This window comes from Phasianus colchicus, chromosome 5 (assembly GCF_987193195.1).
Source record: "Phasianus colchicus chromosome 5, bPhaCol1.hap1.1, whole genome shotgun sequence".
Taxonomy (NCBI): Eukaryota; Metazoa; Chordata; class Aves; order Galliformes; family Phasianidae; genus Phasianus; species Phasianus colchicus.
This window is the reverse complement of record NC_143440.1, coordinates 44,918,949-44,938,912: the sequence shown is the minus strand read 5'-3', so window position 1 is coordinate 44,938,912 and position 19,964 is coordinate 44,918,949. Positions and strand designations below refer to the sequence as shown.

General features: G+C 39.6%; 2 protein-coding genes across 4 annotated transcripts in view; both read right to left on the bottom strand.

The window, feature by feature from the left end:
• The window catches only part of KCNK13 (potassium two pore domain channel subfamily K member 13), a 55,351-nt gene extending 53,874 nt beyond the window's left edge, over positions 1–1,477 (bottom strand). Inside the window, exon 1 of the mRNA XM_090141504.1 lies at positions 837–1,477. Coding sequence (XP_089997630.1) covers positions 837–1,176 — 340 coding nt within the window. The 5' untranslated portion in view covers positions 1,177–1,477. The remainder of the gene's footprint in view (positions 1–836) is intronic.
• A 5,561-nt stretch (positions 1,478–7,038) lies between these two features.
• TDP1 (tyrosyl-DNA phosphodiesterase 1) overlaps positions 7,039–19,964 on the bottom strand; it is a 37,011-nt gene continuing 24,085 nt past the window's right edge. For all 3 annotated transcript variants that reach the window (XM_090141494.1, XM_031593106.2, XM_031593107.2), the window contains exons 15-16: positions 12,934–13,048; positions 7,039–7,503 (exon numbers count right to left, since the gene is read on the bottom strand). In XM_090141494.1, coding sequence (XP_089997620.1) covers positions 7,430–7,503; positions 12,934–13,048 — 189 coding nt within the window. In that variant the 3' untranslated portion in view covers positions 7,039–7,429. The remainder of the gene's footprint in view (positions 7,504–12,933; positions 13,049–19,964) is intronic.

Genomic DNA, 19,964 nt, shown 5'->3' with positions numbered 1-19,964 from the left:
GCCTCCCTTAGGAACGGAGGTGGAGCAGGGGAGACGTGGTCCCAGCTCTGTTCCCTGTGATTCTATTGCAATAGCAGACGATCACCACCACACTTCAGCCATACACCAAACAAACCCTGTGGGAAATGTCTCAAACACAGTTCTCAAGTACCGACTGAACAACGTTATAAGTCATTTTAAAGCAGTAGCTCAGCAAAACACGTAAGGATGCTTCTGAGGTCTTCCAGACTGAAGATGCGAGGGCTCGGAGCACCCACACCTGATGCCCTGAGGTAGCACAAAGCCAGCCCGACTGCGCCAAATTACCTCCAGCTGTAAGGAACCCGGCGCTGAGGAAGGCTGAGCAGAACCACGGGGCAGCACCCGGCGGTAACACCCGGCCGGGCCAACGCTCGCCCACCGCACGTATGCAGGGTGAGGCGACCCACCCGCAGCCGGGGAGCACGCGGTAACAGAGGCTGCTGGAAGAATTGCTGCCACCCCTCCTCTCGTGCGGGGGGAAACCGATTTGAATCTCAAATACTATTGAGGAGAGGCAGCGGCCCCGCTTACCGCGGCGGTACCCGCGCAGACCGCCGTCCGCCCGCAGCCCCTCCGCCGACAGCCCCCGTGCGCCGCAGCCAGCGCTTGGTGCCGGCCCCTTCCACCGCCGCGCTTCCCTCTTCCACGTCTCCGCGTTCCCCCCCGCCGCCCGCCGGGGCTCCTCGGCCCGACCCCCCCCCACCCGCTCGGTTCGCGCACCTGTTGGCCGACGCGAGCCCCGAGGAGCGGCCGCCGCCCGCCCCGTCCGACCCGGACCCCCACGCGGCGGGGAGAAGCCGCGCGCCGGCACTCACCGATGGTGGAAACGACGGTGCCCACGAAGTAGAAAGCGCCGGTGAAGTCCCAGCGGGGCCGGAGGTCATCGACGCGGATGCCGGCCACGCTCGCCTCCTCGTACTCGCGGAGAAAGTCGCGCAGCTCGGCGCGGCTGAGGTTGTGGCGGCGGGTGAAGTTCTGCAGCCGCTCCTCCCAGCGCTGCTTGGCCCGCCGCTCGCCGGGCAGCTCGATGGCCGAGAAGACGGCCGCGCCGCACAGCATGTACAGCGCGATCAGCACCGCCAGCAGCAGGAACCGCGCGTTGTCCGCGTTCAGTCGCCCCGCGCCCGAGCAGCAGCCGCCGCCGCCGCACGCCATCCTCCGCCCCGCGGCACCGCGCCGCTACGTCGGGGCCCTCCCGCCGCCGGGCATCGCGGCGCCGCCCGCACCTCGCAGCCCCTCAGCGCCGTATGGGCCGCGGCGAGTTTCATATCCCCTTCGTTCCCCCGCCCCGAGCACGTCGGAGAGGGGCGCAGGGACACCGCCAAGCGCCTCCTGCCTGCCTGCCTGCCCGCCGCTAGCCTGCCGGGAGGGGGGGGGCAGCGGCACCGCGCTCTCCCCGCCGCCCCGGTCCCGGCGCTCCACGAGGCGCCCCTGATGGAAGCTGCCTTCGGCCGACGCCCACACGCGCCGAGCCGGCACCTGTCGCCGCCCCGCGGCCTCCGGCCCGCAGGGGGGCGGCCTCCCCGCCTCGCCGCCGCCTGGCTGAGGGCGCGGGCGGCTGTCAGGAGCCCGCGGGTGTGAGCGCTCCTCGGGGCCGCTACGGGAACCCGAAGTTGGTATCCTCGTGCCGTGAGAGCACGAAGCAGTACTCCACGCTGCCGAAAGAGGGCACCTCTGTCGTTACAGGTTCTTTCCTCAGCGACTTCTCTGCGCTCTCCCGCGCCCTGCCTTCGAGGGAGCCGCGCGTGGAACACGGACGCGGATCTTCAACTGCAGTGCAGAGCAAAGTTGTGTTATTTTCGGTGTCGGAGCGCTCACGATCAAAACCTTCTGTAAAAATAACCACGGTGCTGAATCCTACCTCGAAACATTGGAGTGTCGGCATTCAGCTCTGCAATACATATTTGTATAGAACCACGTTCTCTCTCCAGTGAAAGACAAGATGTGTGTATCTTATTTTAGAAAGTAGATTAGTGAGATATTACTACAACGCGTCATTCTTTCCCCCCCTTCCCACTAATTACGTTGCAGCACAAGTGCGATAGGAATTCAGATAGGGGCGGTTTCACAACTCCCTTAAGAGGCAGTGACACACCCGGTGTCAGCTGCCATCCATCCCAGGGCCCGGGGTGTGTTTGCACCTTGGGCCTGTGTCCTGGCTTTTGAGAGAGGAGCCACACTGCACAGCACACCAACAGCTGAGGATGAGGGAGATCCAAACTTTCTCTTTGTTTTTCCTATGTATTGTTGCTCATAGGCAACACGTAACACATTATATTGCAGGGTGTTTTTTTTTCTCCTCTTCATGAGTCTTTAGAGCACACTGGCATTTGACAGTTAAAAACACTAAACAGCTAAAAAGAGGAAGACTTAAACACCAGACTAACCCAACTGTACCAAGCACAAAAGGTAACCACATGCTTCCATAGGAAATGTCAGTGTACCTTTAACATTACTGACAGTTTTGGTAGTGGAAAAAAAGTTTATTGCCATGCTCTGCAAGTCAGAAAGCAGATAGCCCAACATCAAGCATTGCACAACATCAAGTCCTAGCAGGGGCAGCAGAATGGACTGAGCATCCTGTTTCTGTCCATCATTTTCTGAGGTAGCTTGAATAGGCACAGTAGGAACACGAGCCTTTACCTGCTCATATCCATAGCATTAACTGATCAAAGGAGTGGGAAGAACAATCACAAAGCATGATCCAGTGTCATGTTAGCGTTGTGTTGGTCTTCTGTGTACAGAGATCATTACATTCATACAGGTAAAGAACACGTGGCATATTTTTGAGAGACAATGAAATGCACTACTATCATTGGGCATCAAAAATTAGAAGTTTTGTCAAATCTAATAAAAACATGTTAAATCTTCACTAAATTAAAGCATTACAAAGACTGTGTGGTGATTTAATTGCTTGAGAGAGCAGCTTTTTTTAAGGATTTTCTTTCTACTTGGGGAGTGAGCAAATATGGGGCTTCAGGACTGGAACCCTGAAGTGGAAAAGATAGATAACAGATACCACAAGTAGGATAGCTTTTATTGTTTTAAGCTTCTTTTCTTCTTTTACTTTCATTTTTAAAATTAAGGTGCTTTTATTTTAAATAATAATTTCTTGGAAAAAAAAAAAAAAACACTCTCCCCATTGCTGGAAAAATTTGAGTAGAACAGGAACAGTGTAAAGATGCAGTTGGTCACGGAGTTGCTCACCTTGAGTGTTTAAGCACAGTTTAATTAAAAAATGCAATGTGTTCACTGGCATAAGATCTCTTTTAGTTTCAGATAAAAATAAAAAACAAGATGAAACATCTTGATGATAATTAGATTAACCCCAAACCCAAGTTAACATGCTGAGAGACTGAAGTGATGAAGTTAAGTATACCGATTTGTGGTATCGCTATCAGGAAATGTGCTACATTTGCCTTACACCTCAGTACCAGCAGCACAGTTTCATTGTGTTTACCTGTGCAGGCTTTTACAGATAAAATCAATTGCTGGGGTGAGGTTTAGTACAATTGTAAATAGTAGGAGAAAAAACAAACAAAAAACCCAAGATATTCACCCAGTCTGTTGATATTGTTAAATGATAAGACTCAGACAGAGATTTGGTTTCTGTATCTCACTGATAGTGGCAATATTTTTTAACTAAGTATCACATTCATAAGTTATAAGCTTAACTAAAATGCACTGCTTCCCTTTGGAGAAGCTGTACAAGAGCTGCAGCTTACTCCCATGCAATTTTTATATGTAATGAAGAACCTTGCTAGGGAAGCAGAGCAAATAGTGCTCCCTCCGTTACTTCTGAGGCTGAGCAAAACTTATTTCAAAACTTCATAACCATTAGCAAAAAATCTGAAACTAAAGAAAGCCTTCATAAATATGTGACACTGGCATATAGTAGGCTAAACATTTCAGTATGCCTGTTGCATTGCTAATGAGTTTCAAAGAGATTGCATCTCTGGGGGAGTCCTACCGAACATGATATCACTTCTTGCCTTTATCTACCTATTTGTATCTCTCACAAAACAGATGCTTAGCAGTAAATATGGCAGCCTGGTTGTATAAAAAGATTTTCAGAAATCAGAAATGCGACTACATCATCCATCTTTTTAAAGTCAGCTACTAAAATGGAAAGGATAATCATATTTTAGACTTAGAGAAGATAATCTTTCATTCGTGCTTAGAGCTATAGCAGATATTTTCATTTGAATATTACCTCTTGGTATAGAGGATGTGAGGCAGAGTCAGGACTTAATAGTCCTTACAAGAGATTCCTCAAGAGCCCTTCTCAAGAACAACTAGGCCTTTTTTGGAAGCCATTTCACAGTTGCTTACTTACCCACTTCCTAATAATAGCCTTAGTAGAAAGGAAAGAAGGCAGAATTCAGTAAAGATAATAAAAAGCTACTGTATAAAACAATTATTTCTGCAAAAAGAGCAACACGTGGTCATGCAAGGTGTCATGAGAAGGATGCATGCTTTCACTGAGGATTTTTCAGAAAGTACAGACTCTTATGTTATTCTGCAGAATACTGTAGCATTGTAATAGCTTACATACATGTGTTATATAGGTTATAAAAGAAAGCACCAAACAAATCACCTCAACTTTACTCTTCCCAGCTTCAAGAGAACAGAAGGAAAGTCACAAGGAGAGAGCACGATGCATGAAGTTAGTGCCAAAACTTTGTGCATTTCAGTATAGTCAGAGCTTCACAAAGCAGGATGCTGTTTTAAGAACCATTCATAAAATAAAGGAGCAAGAGTTATTACAGAAGTATTTGAAAGAAAAAGGCAATTTAAGAGAAATTAGATTTAGGCAACTAGTCAACATATAATGCCCAGATCATGTAAAAATCATTAAAAAGGTTCCCAGATTGCTCTTGGAACCACGTACAGTGGCGATTTGCATGTTAAGGAAGAAAACTCTTCATACAAAACAACTTCTGTATAGTCAGAACAGAGTCAGAGCATTAGTAGAATCAATTTTGATTAATGAAGAAGCAGGCAGAAGATCTAATATATTACAGGAGGAGAAAAAAAGCCAGGCAGATAAAATCTGTACATTAAAATATAAAATTATTTCTCTGATTGTACTCATCTCCGTTCAATGCTTTCTGTACTTTCACTATGTTTTCTGCTTTTGTCCTTCATTTACAATTGGTCAGAATAAAAGAAATTCTACTGTAAGAGAAGTAATGTGGTGACTAATGCCTAAAATTCTGACAGTTTGGGTCACAGTGATTAATTCTACAACTGTAAAATCTCATCAATTTCTTTGATGCAAATAGGATTAGGTAGTATCTAGTATTACAGAGAACAGTAACAGTACCCAGTCAAATTTAGTTACATATGTCAGATGCTGTTTTAGCTTGGGCTAATTTGCTTTCTCCTTTGCTTCATTCATAGCATCACCTCCTGAATATTAGAGCCCCAATTTTGTCCAGATAATTCTGAAATCCAATCTTCTAGATAAAAACGATTATTTGCAGTTCAGCTACTTATTAGATTCAAGAGAAACTGAAGTGAAAACAGCAAAATTGTGGGAAAAAAATACATGAAACAATTAGGGTGATAGGAAAAGTGGAATTTTAAAGCACTCTGCCAAAAAGGAATTTTAAGAGAATTTAAGAAATGTTCTCAAGTCTGTTCTGATTGATCAGTATTTTCTGGCTAAAACTGTTTTCAAAAGTTTTCCGTCCACTTCTAACGTCATCAAGCCTAGATGTGTTTGGGATGCACAGGACTGGTTGCAAAAGCACACGACTACCTTGGCACTTCACTTTCTTCAAAACAAGTTTTACCATTGTTCTGGAAGAGTGAAAGTTAAAATCAAACTACATGCACATCTGTGTCAACTGAGCTCAAACTCTGCTTGGAACATTAGCTACCATTAAACCACATACTGTTAAGCGAACTTAAGCAAACCAACAGGCTTTACTTTTTCCTGCAAGTCTGCCACCCAGCAGTGCCTCAGATAGCATACTTTAACTGGGTTCTTCCCCTCCTACCCCCCAGCTTCCTCCTCCAGCCTAGTTGCTATGCCCAAGGCCTTGCTCATACAATGAGGTGCAACGAACCTTGCCCTTGGCTCAGGGCTGCTAACAATTAAGGTATCACAAGAAACAGGTAACGAACTGTCTCTGGTTGCTTTGGATAACAGCCACGTGATAAAAAGATTTAATGAGTTTTCTAACAGAACTGATCACTTTGTTCCCATTGAAGGGCTTCACAATGATCTTCTGATAGGGGATTAGATGAGCCCTGGAAAGCTGAAATTGAAACATGCCAAGTTCCTAGAGACCTAAAATTCCAGCTGGAATTTAACCAGGAATGCTTCAGAGCCTCTCCAAAAAATATGTTCCAAATAAACTCGGATGTAGCATTAGTAAATTGCAACATTATTTACAATGGATAAATGTCCATTAATTGTCAGGCTACCTTCTAAGAGCCTTTAAGTTTCCTTCATATGATTTTTTTTTTTTCTACTCAGATCTCAGAATTAACAGAGATAGCAAAGAAGCAGCACTTTATAGCATTTGCTATATGCCTTTGTAAAAACACCTTACTTTATGATAACTCTTGAATGAAACAGACATTAGGCAAACGTTGGGGAGTAGCACACCTCCCATTGTAGCCCACACCACCCTGGAGAATGATAATACAAAATGAAAGAGACAACAGTGGAACTGCTGCCTAGTCAGATCATTTAAAATCAAGAGGGAATAATGAATGAAATAGTGCACAATGAAGTAAGATTTTGGGGCTGCAGGGCCAGTTGTGCATACATCCCATAACATATTTAAGACTACTTTTGAGCACCCAAGCTTGATTAGTGTTTTTGACCATACTTGGGTCTGCAAGTGGAGAAAAACAAAAAAAACCATGAGATTAGGAGATAACTGATGTGAGACATGCTGCAAGAAGCCAAACAAGCTAGTAATAGAGCTTGCACTAGAAGTGATGGTTACTAAAGCAAGTGTATACTCTTGGAAGATGGAACAAAAGACAGAACAAAGGATATATAAATAAGGTTGACTTTATTTAAATTTAACACAATTTTTTTTAGAGGTGCTGAGGCCAACTGGTAGACTCTCAAAACAATAACATTTAAATCCACTACTGCTAAAAATACTGAGAGAATCTCTGAGAACAGTCTACTTTCAGTCTTGAAAAGCATACTGGAAACAGAAGTAATGAGAAAACATACAAAAAGTTACTTTAAAAAATGCACTTACAAGCTCATTTATTCTTACGAATTCTTTAAGAATCTGTCCATTATCAACATTTATCTTTCAACTAGAACTTAGCCTTTTTAGCAGACATTATAGCTTTAAGAAAGAAATAAGCAGTCTTGCATTAGTCTTGCAGGCTCAGTGTCAGTAAGTGAAACATCACAAAACACTGGAAACATTCATGATGGAACCCACATATTTCCATGTGTATCAGGGGCACTAGTGTAAGGAATATTCCAAATCCACGGTTGATCTGTAAACCAAAATGAGAAACATGTTTGTGACAAATTCACTTACTAAATGTAAAATTTTGACCTGCCTCTTCATCTCTTCCCTTTATAAGATAGAAGAGATAAAAATTCCCATGCTAATTTTCAACTTACCTCCTTTTTTAAAAAATAAATAAATCGGTAAGATTTAATTTTTGATACCTAAGAATAAGCCTGCATGAATTCTAAAATGTTCAAGTCCACACTTCACTTCTGTAAACATTACATCTACAGATGAGCAACAGGTTTGCAGCAGACTGTTCCCACTCTCCACTTCTCAAAATACAGGAGCTATTCCAAATCTTGGGAAGGAAAAATTCAGGATGGAAGAGAGGCAAAGCAGCAGGAGGCAATCGCTAGCTCTGCAGCCTGCTCTACACTCTTCTTCCTCCTATGTACATGTAACAGAAAAGCCACTGATCTCTGATGTCAGGCTATTATTCTACTTCTCTCAGGTTACTTCTACAAAAATAGAGCAGTATTTCTGCTCTCTTTCCTTTCAGAATGACTTTTTTCCTCAAATAATCTTACATAATCCTAGCCTGTTTTTCTTAGAAATCTGATATTTTATGTGTGAAACTATTGGTGAAACAAGTTATAGTTACTTTTAACATCAGGTAAGATTTAATTTTTTTTATATCACTTAATAGGAGCAACAGCAGCAAGAGAAAGACAATGACCACATACACAAATGCCATACGACCCTATTTCCTTACTCATATATACCACAAGCTTTTCAAAGTTTTTGATTCCAAGTTTTTGAAAGTTAAATGCTGATTTCCTGGAAGAAAACAAAAAAGATAAACTATTCCTATTTATTAGCCTCACCATGCATTTTTCAAGTGTGCTCATAATACTCACCTTTCATAACTCTGAAATCTAGTCTTTTACTCCTGTACTTTAGTTGTCTGAACTACACCTTACTGGAATTATCATCTAACTCAGTGTAGCCTTTCCTTGGATCCTTTATAAAGCAGCAGAACTCTGACACTACAGCTAGTTCACAATTAAACAGATGTGGCATTTCTACCCCACTGCTACTCCAAGACTACCTGAAATCTCAGACACAGTACTATTTCAGTTATATTTGGGCAGACTACTGAAGATTCTCTTGCAACTGAATAGACTATAACAATTCAAAGATAGAAGGGCCCTGGAAAAAAACAATTTTTTCCAAGTACATCTAATTAATCTCTTAATCCCCTCCCTGTCCCCCTCTCCCCCCACACACATTTCAAGTCAATGCTATATAATATGAAATGATGAGGTGGCAATGGTACAATAAGATTGTTTTGCTGTTGCAAGTTTTAACACACAGGACTTTGCAAATACAGTATATTGTGTAGGTCAATAGCATGTACGCAAGCCATCTTAAAACTTCATGTTCTCAGGCGTATGACAGATGGCAGTACAGTATGTACAGCCAAATCCAGAAAGTCTGTGAATTAAAGGAACATACAATTGAATAAAGTATAAAAATACAATTAAAGCATCTTTGTTATTCTCTTCTGAGAGTTTAAAGTGTCATACAAGTGTCTTTTGCAGTGCAAATGGAGATCTGCATGAGTTATTCCTTGTTGATTTCTCAACAGAATGGATACTTATATCCTCTTTCACAACATTTCACAAGATCTCCAGTTGGGAAAAAAAAGTTAGTTTTGGAGAAATATGTGGTCACATATAGAGAAAGGTGATTCTACTGTCAAGGTTTTCAAACTCTTCAAACTGTGACATCTACATACACATTTTAGTAACAGCAAACTTAATCCCTCTTGCAGAAAATGCCAATTTATTTCAGCCTCTCTTCTCTGTCCCTCTTTTTTTTGTTGTTGTTGTTGTTGAGGAGAGCAGGACATGATACTTAAGAGCAATTCTTCTTGTCCTTTCAGTTCCTCTCAATGAAAAAAAATTGTACCTAAGAGGTCTCAGGAAAGGGAAAAAGGCAGACCAGGCATAGATGTTGGATATATTTCCAATATTTCTAAACAATAGAATTCTGATTGCCAGGACGATGAGCACTCAACGAGGAAAACAAAAACAAGCAACTCTCACTCCAACAAGTCTTACAAAGTTGCAGAAACCAGAAATGAAGTTTTGAATTTATGCCTGAATGGATGAACTCTACGGACTGAGTTGACTTCCTAAGGCTCTCAAGAGAATTTGGATATTAAACCTTAGTTTTACACAGAGACAATCTTTGGTCAGTTCACTCAAAGATTCCCATGCTAACTGGTCATTATTTAGGAAATGTTGCAATGACAGTGAGCAGTAACTTTTACCAGGAGTTTGTTATGTTAATGGAGTAGACAATATACATTAATTCAACTACTGAACAAGAGACAGTGGCCATGGTCAGACTGTAGGTTTATCTGTCAATTGTACTAAGTAGTCCCCAGATTGAAAGATTTTTTCCTTTAGTATCACTAAGGTTTTCATCACAGCCACTATGAATTTATACTTGCATGAGAGGGAAGATAAGAAACTGGACACAGCAGGTAATCAAGTTGCATCAAAACATCCCTACTACCAAGTAGCTCTAAGATTTCAGTTTTATTAATCTCACACACTTATTACAGAAAATGTTTTGGAAATGTTTCACCCTAAAAAAAAACCAAACCCCAAACAAGTGGAAAGTAGAACCACTAAAGCAGAAATCTAATCACACAAACATATCTGGAATGTGCAATTCACTAGGAAAAGAAGCAGATAAGATAGCAAAAATAAACAGCAGCTTGCTATAGCATGAAGTAAACCAGATTCCCTGATTCACTGGGTTAGTTCATTGTACAATCATTACTTCCTGTTAATTTCTATATAAAAAAATTCTATGTAGTTAAATCAAGTTGCTGTGTGAAATGAAAATATTTCTGATACGATTTCTCTCAGAGAAGCCATCTTACAAACTCCTCACTTCAATCCAAAAGAACTACACCAGTACCAACTGCATTAAATAGTCTTATGTTTTATTCCGTGTTTACTATGATCAAATGAAAGATTGACACAAGCAGGTGAAATTTAACTGCAGATCTATTATAAAGTGCACCTATGTGCAAACTTGAAGTACAACTGAAAATTAAGAGAAAGCAACAGGAAAATTTCATGTGTGCACCACTGAGGTAATATACTGTAATTACTCCATCAGCAACATCTTAAGCCACATCAACGCATACTTCAATGACCTATGATTACATTTCAGTGGAGAATAAACTATTTCTGAGAGAGCAGGGCAAGGCAAAACAAGACATCTTCCTCGCAATGATCTCAAATTATAATGTTCAAATCAGTAAGAGAGGAGCAAGAATGTTTTCAAGATCATTTCTAAGAAATCTTTTTTTTTTGTGCTATGCCTAAGTTTCAGTTTTAGAATGAAGTCTACTGTTTGACCAACAAGGCAAGCCAGATCTATGCATTTTTTTTCCTCATGTTACACAAGACAAGGGGAAAAGGACAGACACCAGATCATTGTGTTAATGAACATAAAGTTTTAAAAGATTGTGGATCAAGACTAGAATTATGGATGAAACCAAACAGATAATTCGCATCATTTACTGATGAGATTATCACTGTATCTTGTGAGAAATGTTTTGTTTTTCAAGACTTTTGATGAATTTACTGCAGTGTAAGAATTCCCACAGTGGAAGCCAGGTCCCACCTGATGAACACCAATTAATATAACAAAGTCATTCTGACAGAATGACAAAGAAGGACCACTGCAAATAGGTTATTTCCACACACTAAGGGACTGCTTTTCTTTCACTGTTATTATACACAGCAATTCTGTATCGCTAAGCATATCTCATTCAAGATTGGGATTTCTACAAACAGGAAAAAAAAGTGCATTCTGGTATCGCTATCTTCTACTTTGAGCTTTATATGGCAAACAAATGGCCCTGTTCCTGACCATCTGCTTACTATTCTTCCCATTTCTTTTCCTTCCTGCTCCTAACAGGAGTTTTCTGATTATATGAAAGCTATGTATAATTTGCTTTCCCATGCTTAGACAATCTGAGTTCATGGAAAAACCCCTGGAGCCTTTTCTCTTTCAATTACAGGGATCAGTCAATATGGCTTCTTTAAGGAAAGGATAATTACTTGCATTTCTGCTTCTCAAGACTTCATTAAAATAAATCTACACTACTCTCTAGAGACTTAGGGAGTTGATAACTGTATTGTTACGGGCTGATTATTTTGAGTCCATCCCTAATATAGAAATTCTTTACACATTTTTTCCACCAAGAGGCTGAGGAACTGAAACAGAATATTTGGGAAAAATGTGAGAAGCTACAGGATGCTGACTTTGCTTCTACTGCCAAAGCCTAGACAACTTAAGTTCTAGCCATCTATTTCACAGGAGAAAGCTGAAACTCAAGAAGCTGGATTACAGACACACAAATTCACTAAATATTTTTTTTTTTTCCATGCAGGAACTGAAAAATTATTCAGAAAAAAGCCTCTACATTCATGTGGAAGCCACATGAAGATTACTAACACTGCAGATTGAATGCAGGGACTTAAAAAAATATACAACTACATTTTTGTCAAAAGAAGATTGCACATCACATGTATTTGTGCATGGGCTCATTTTTAAAAATCTTTGTTTTAAAGTTTCCAAAAGTTTAAGCACGGAATTAGTTATCCATCAGGTACGGCTGCATATGCATCCCCAAGCACAACAAATTGCAACTGGCACTATCTAAAAATTTATCCACAAGCATAGATGTTCTCTGCATTTAATGGAACATCAGCTAATATCCAACCACTCACTTAATTAGGAAGAGTTGAAAGTCAGGTCAGTAATAGTTACAATACATAAAATATTCTTTCCCTTTTGCTAGCAAGTAACTCAGGAACAATTCATCACCCCTCCCCCAAAAAACATTGATATTTAAATGTGTTCTATACTAGATAAAACAATAGTAAGTAGATTGTATTATAATTTCTTCAGTAAACCAGTAGTTTCTCCACTGGGAAAGACAGAGTAACATTTAAGAATAGCTTTAAGTGTAGAAGAATGCAGGAAGCTCCTAAAACAGATACATTATCTTTGCAAGTTACAAAAGTAACATGCACCGTATTCCTGCAATCCTACAATTCTTAACAACGGTAGACTCAAGTCCTGTGGAATCTAAGTGAAAAGATGCAAGATCCCCCAGTGCAGGTATGATTGCCACTACCAGCATGAGAAAAGATGAATTCATAACCTAGATAATAATACAGAAAAATAAGAACCAAAATATTAAGTTCTTTTTTTAAAGCAGAATGTAGGAGTGCTACCATCTCAAATACAAAGTCAAGACATCATAACGTTAAAACAAAGCTTTGGAACATAACTCCATTAAAACCAACTTAGAGTTACTCAGATTAGCTTATTCCTTATATAATACACCTACTTGTCTTCCAAAGCCACACCTTACCTTTGCTTCCATACTGTTCTGGAGGCAGATCAAATGGTACAGGAAAAGATGTTGCTGAATCTTTACCTTCTGAAAGCATTTTCCCTTTCACATGGAAGTAACCTTCATCCAATCCCTATGATAGATAGAAAACAAAAAAAGACTTATTGCTTTTTAGGAGAAAAAAGACAAACCAATTTACAGTAGATTTCTCAATAGCAAAACTTACTTTAAGAAACAAAAAAGTTTTGCCTCTGTTACTGAGATAACATACTTACTAGAGTACCTTCTTTTCATAAGAATTCAGCTGCTCTTATCACTACTATTGCAGGCTTTTTTTTTTTTTTAATAAAATTGGCCTGGCCCCAAAGATATCCAAATTGGATATATTCTACATTCTCAGCTGCTTTCACATCCACCAACTTATTTCCACATTCAGTAGGCAAATAGAGTTGTGGCCTTACTTTTGAACAATTCTATCCAAATTCCTTTCCTAGTACATCACAGGCAGCAGCACACCTCAGTGGAGGAAAATTTTGTTCTATTAAGCGATTCCATTTTATTCATATAAAACTGCTGGCTGAACTGACAGCTCCATCTACACACAGTATTTTTTTAAACAATACCAAACTTTTACTTCATCAAGAATTAGTGTTGGAAAAACATAAAATAAGGATTTGAAGAGACCTCTAGAGATTACCAAGTCCAACTCCCCTGCTAAAACAGGCTCCTTACAGAAGGTTACACAGCTAAGCATCTGGACAGGTCTTGAATCACTCTAGAGAAGGAGACTACAACACCTTTCCAGGCAGCCTGTTCCAGCATTCTTTGCTGTCATTGTGATAGAAGTTATTCCCTGTTTTAGTACGAAACTTTCTGTGTTCCAGTTTCTGCCTGCTGCCCCTTGTTCTATTACTGCTTGGCACTGAAAAGAGTCTGTCCCCATCAACGCAACCCCAACACTCTAGATATTTATAAATTCAGAGAAAGCAACACTGATATGACCACACAGAGCACAAAAGACAAAGTAGCTTTACTCCTTCTCAACTAATATTCAAGAAATGCAGCAGTAGAGAAAAGGGAGAGCTACCAAAGACAACATCAAGCTATATCACAGCAGTTCCAGCAATTCAGTCCAAGATACCCCCTGAGAGCAAAGAAGGTTATTTTACTTCATGACCAAAAGTAACTAACTAGAGGAGGAAAACTCTAGTTATAAAGAAATACTGTATATTACTTCAAGGACTAGATTTAAAACCCACTGTCTTTCCAACAAAAGGAGAAAAAAAAAATAAACAAGGACCACACAAACCAAGATCTGTTTTGAACTTACATTTCTTATACCTTTCAGGTCAGCGGAATTTTGATAAACTTCTTTAAAACTAACCTACAGCCTTCTGTAGAGATCAGTCTCCTTGTATCAAGCAGTACGTTCAAAGTATACTAACGCACAGATACATTAAGGTTATTAAAACTTTACAAATGAGGACTTGAAATTGAATAATGAGACATGAAATCCAGAGTTACTTAGAAAAAATACAACAGTTGTACACCTTTACCACCAGTGATCCCAGAGCCACTCAGGGATTGATAGAAACTTCATATAAAAAAATGTAAGTAGCCACGTAACCACACTTATGCACATAGTGGAAAGAACATGAAATAGACAATTCCTGTGCTTTGATCTACAGCGTTGTCTAAGTGGAGTTGTGGTGTTGGAGAAGGCTTTTTAGCGCATCCCACAGAAGTTCTGCTTCATTAAGTGAGGAAGCTGGGTAAGGTGCATCCCTAGACACCATAAATAAGTTAACATTCTAATTGCAAACTATAACAGGGAAAGCAAGTCTCACAGAAGCCAGCTGCCTGTGAGCTTTTTTTCCTCATCTTCCACATAGAGATGATGGAGAACTGTGGAATGGTAGACGGTGCTTCCCTGGTGTATCAAGTTGATCCTCCTATTCTACAATAAACTTTATATACATGTCAGACGAAGAGCACTGAAGTTAGATCCTTGTCTGACACCACCTTAATTTAGAATTTTTAGTAATCTTTGCTACCAAAGAATACAGCATACAAGAACAACTACTTTGATTCTACATACGTACTTAATAATCTCTATCAATGTAACTCAAGAATCAGTAACAAATGCCACATCTATTCCACTACGAAGTGGAGTGTAGTGGGTGCTTCTCACACAACATAAGAGAAAACACACCACAGAATGTACATTATACAGATCCTAGCATATTTTTAGTCCTTTTTTTTTTGTTATCTTTCCTCCCTCCACTCCCAAAAGAAATATTTGTTTCTGCTTCTACAATCCCCCTTTGTCCTGTTATTACTTCAGTATACATCTTTATCTTCTCAGGTTTTGTTCTACACCTCCATTGCCTTCTTTCTTGTTCCATTTCCAGTCACCAGATACATTTTCCCCTCCTCTTAGTCTTATTTCTCTGATGCTGTCCCACATCATCACTAGACTCCATTTCAAAATGGCTTTCTTCATCCATCAAGATTTAACCCATAAAAGTGTTCTATTGAGAAAACACTGAACAAAATGTTAGTTTTCCTCAAAAACATCCCAGAATGAAAGTCTAGGTTATAGAATACATTCTTACATTCAAGCTCTCTGAGGAGATTCACTTGTTTTTAAAAATAGCTCTCATGTTCATCTTCACACAGAAGATCACACAGAAATAGACACTATTCACACATTTTTTCTGTTTTGTGCATTTCCTGGATGCTGACAGCTCCCATCGTCGTTTCCAAAAACAAATCAGCAAGATCTTGAAGAAAAAAAAAATGCTGCCTTCTAAATTTTCCTTCTCAGACAAATTCTGTTCTTCCAGAACTTTTCTTCTACAGCAAGATTTTGTTCTTTGACACGTCTGCTCATAGCAGTAAATTTTGAAATGCTAAGAGATGCATTTCTCAGTTGGGAAGGTATGCATTTTTGTACTTAGAAAATTTAAGATACAGTCATGCATTTTATTACTTCCTTAACATCATACATTGTTAAAGTAGGCATTAGTAGGAAGAATGGGAAAAGGGAGAATGAAGTAGAATAGCTTTAAAAGTTTTTGCTACTCAAACAGAAGATAGATCAGAGGTTATATGAAACAACACACAAGACAGGTAAAATTGCTAACCCTACTAAAGTGGGCATTAACACTGATGTATTTAGACACTACTGAAGTAACTTCTGCTAGAGACTGCTGATGATTCTACTGTCTTTATTACTTGGATGATTATGGGACTACTTTTTCCCATACAGGTAAAAATAGAAGAGCCATCCTTCTGACAAAAATGCTTAAAAACTCTCTAGTGTGGGCAGTAAAGAATTAGGAATACAAAGAAGCTTGACAGTAACTGTAATTCTCTGGCCAGAACACATGGAAATCTTTTCTCAATAGTGAAGTACATTTATTCAACTGTGCCATAGCTTATTTATTCCCAAGAGCCCTAAATTGAAATTCAGGTACCTACATCCAAAGCTCCTTTGCTTGCAAAACGTGGTTTTGTCTTTACAACTTCTGAATTTGAAAACCTTGTAACAGTTCTACAAACACTCCTTGCAAAGTTTAATGCCCTTAAGTTCACATACAACATGAGTGAACCAATATTTTATATTTATTTTCTGCCCACAATCAATTCTACAAAGTGCAACACTTTACTCTTCGGTTTCTATCTGGATGCAGGTGAAGTAGCACTACATTAATCTGCAAGTTGGTTCTAAGTTATGACTGGAAGTACTTCAGTTCACTCTGAATTCAGCAAAAATGACTGACTGCTATCAAATCCATTTTCAGCTCAATCCTCTCCCCACACACAACTATGAAACAGCCAATATTTACCATCAATAAGGCATTTCAGAATCTGAAGTGCTATTTTTAGATGCCTGTGGTGCTTATTTATCTGTAACTGTGGCATCCAGTAACACTAGATAGCAGTAATGGGTAACCTTCCAGTTTAATAGCAACTACTATATTTGAGTTTATATTTCCAGCAGCTCACTGGCTAGTACCACATTCTTCAACAGGCCATTCAAAAGATTTAAGAATTCCACAAACATTTTTATACCATTCTATGGGTCTAGCTCAGTTTATCTTACAACTTCACCAGACACAAGGTATGACTGCAGAAAGTTCTACTTTCTCCACTTTTTAGACAAACTATTAAAAAAGCTTTCCATTATAAATGTCCTGGAAGTGTCTAATTAAATTATTACTTCAACATGCTTTCCAGAACAACTCCATACTGTAAGGTGATGGGTTCTCTCAATATATTTTATGTATTAAAGGTGTAATTTATTTCAACCTTTGGAAAGGAATCCCCAGGAGCTGAAAGAACAAGCTTGAACATGAGTGACAAAGATGATGTAAGAGGTGAGAAATGGCGATAAAGACAAATGCTGTTCCAGTACCAGGATATGACCATTCTGCAAATGCTGCTTTTTAATCAAGAGAAGCTTTTGATTTAATGTCAGCATCAGCTGATTTTTCACTGAACACTAAAACTGTAAGTGATGACAGCTGCAGTGGCATTGAGAACAACCATCCAACATATCTGATAGTCTACATTAGCACACCAGGCTGAGACCCAGGCTCAAAGCATAAGTTCTGAAAGTATTTAAACAAACAAGACAACAGAAAAACTAGCATTCAAATGATGGCAAGAGAGAAGTGATCTACTTCTGAATCTATTCAGCAGAAAACAGAATCACACAAATGCAGGGGTTAGAAATGTCCTCAAGATATCGTCAAGTCCACCCTCTGCTAAAGGAGTTTTTAATGTTAAGAATATTACATTTGTGCTAGGCAAGCCTTAACTTCTATCAAAATCAGTAACCATAATTAAACTACATGAAACAGCCAGAAGAAACAGAACTATCAGGAATCAGCAGCATTAAAGCAGTATTACAACAACTGGAGTGTTTTGAGACTCTAGAGATGCAGAAATGCTTTTGATCTTATATGTTTCAAAGCACATAATCCAGTTTGTGTTGCACATATTTCTAGTGGTAAATAAACTTTAAAACAATACTGTTTTCTGGAAATGTGTTAGTCTATTTCTACCTCTGACACCTTCATTTAGACTACTGTAGTATATAATATATTAAGATCATACTGAACCAACAGAAATCTTCACACCAAACTAAGTTACCTAAGGAAGGCCTTTTAATGCAGAGTTAACTCTGCTTAACTTGTGAAACTATTGTATGTACACACTGTGCAGTGTAACTTACATACATGCAATTATCCGATACTCAAATGCAAGTGTAGATATTTATCCCTATGATAGAGAAATACGTATATCTGCAGAGACAAATAGTTCCCAGTAAAAACAGGAACAACTGCTGCAATTAAGTTGTGTTCTGAGGTCTGAAACTCAAACATGAAACTATCTCATGTAGACTGATGAATTTTAGTACAGCCACCTGTACATTTGCACATTTGCATGTTTTCTGTAACACAAATAGGAAAAAATTGAAAGGTCTGTAGAGAAAGCACTACTTAGTTGCATGAAGAATCTTTATATTGCATATATTTTAATCACACTATTAACACAAAATCAACTTCAAAATGAAGAGATAAAGTAAACGTTTGCTTCTCATTTAGGCAATTTGTCAGTCTTGGATGAACAATTTTATTGTTAACTTGTTGAACAAAGACTAACTTACTACCCAGCATTCTGTAAAAAGCACAGCAGGCTAGGCGGTCTTAATGAATGAGAAGAACCTTGGTAAATGTGCCACAAATTTATATCTGTATCTTATGTGCACCTTTTCCTCACTGAAATAGTATAGAAGAAAAAACTAACAAAAAAACCCAGAAAAGCAGAAAGAATGATCAGTGCTCCACTCAAGAAAGCAATTGAGCAGGTTTAGGACTCCTGAGCCTAGAAAAATTAAGACTGTCACAGAAAGAGCAGCATAGAAAAAGTGAATAGGGATCAAGTGTTTATTGCCTCTTCCAACACAAGAAGGGTAAGCCATCAAATGAAACCAAGTTTCAAAATGCATGCATGCTTCATGTGATGTTGTTAAACACAGCTAGGGATGCTGTGAATACTAGATGATTACAGCATTTAAAAAGAAGGTTTTACACAGTCTCTAACTCAAGAAACCTTTAGAGATGCTACTACATACATGCCCACCCATTGTACTCTTCCCCATAAGCACCTGCTTTGAGTTTCCAAATGCATTTTTGATAAGACAAAGCCATTTGCCTTCTACTCCTCCAGCAGCAGCTACATTAGAGTTAGCAGCGTGGGGAAAGACTAAGGGGTTTGGCTATACAATATACAAGGCATAGTACCTTTTCTACAGCCAAGCCCTAGACATTCACACCTATTTTCCTCCAAACCTCTGAGCAGCCCTTTCCATAGGCTGTAGTTCCAAAACCATACCAAAACAACATCTTGAATATCCTACAAGTTATTCTGGTTATCCTATACTCACTCACCTCTCTGCTCACTTTCCCTTCTTTCTTGCACCAGCATTCACCCGATCATTTTTGAGCTTATGAATACAATTTGCGTAAGTTTTCACTGCTTTTCTTCAGTTTGAGCTAGTTCAAAGCACAAGGAATCCACTGAGAACCAATGCTGGTACAAAGAAGGGAATGAAGACAGCCAAGAACAGGCTACAATCATAATAGGACCAACCAATTATGTAGTCAAGCATGGTAAGCTGATTTATTACTTAATCGTGTTTGAGATGAGACAGATTTCAACCTACCTTTCCAGGTGGTAAATCCTCTAACAGACTGGTCTGCTAAGTCAAGCATAGCAATTGTACCTGTCACCAAACCACAATATGGAGAAGCAGCAAAACTTAAGTTTTTTACTGTACTCTTCTGCTTCTGGGAGCCTGACCCTTCCTGCAGCAGATGTAGTTTTAAGAGAGGTCTTAAACAGCAAACAAATAATGATGACTGCCATGACCCCAAGATCAGCAACCTTTGCAAATCTCAGCTCATCCTTTAAGTCCTCAATCAGATCAAGATCTTGGCCTGGTTTGTATTAGTAATTATTGTGGTGCTGATCTACTG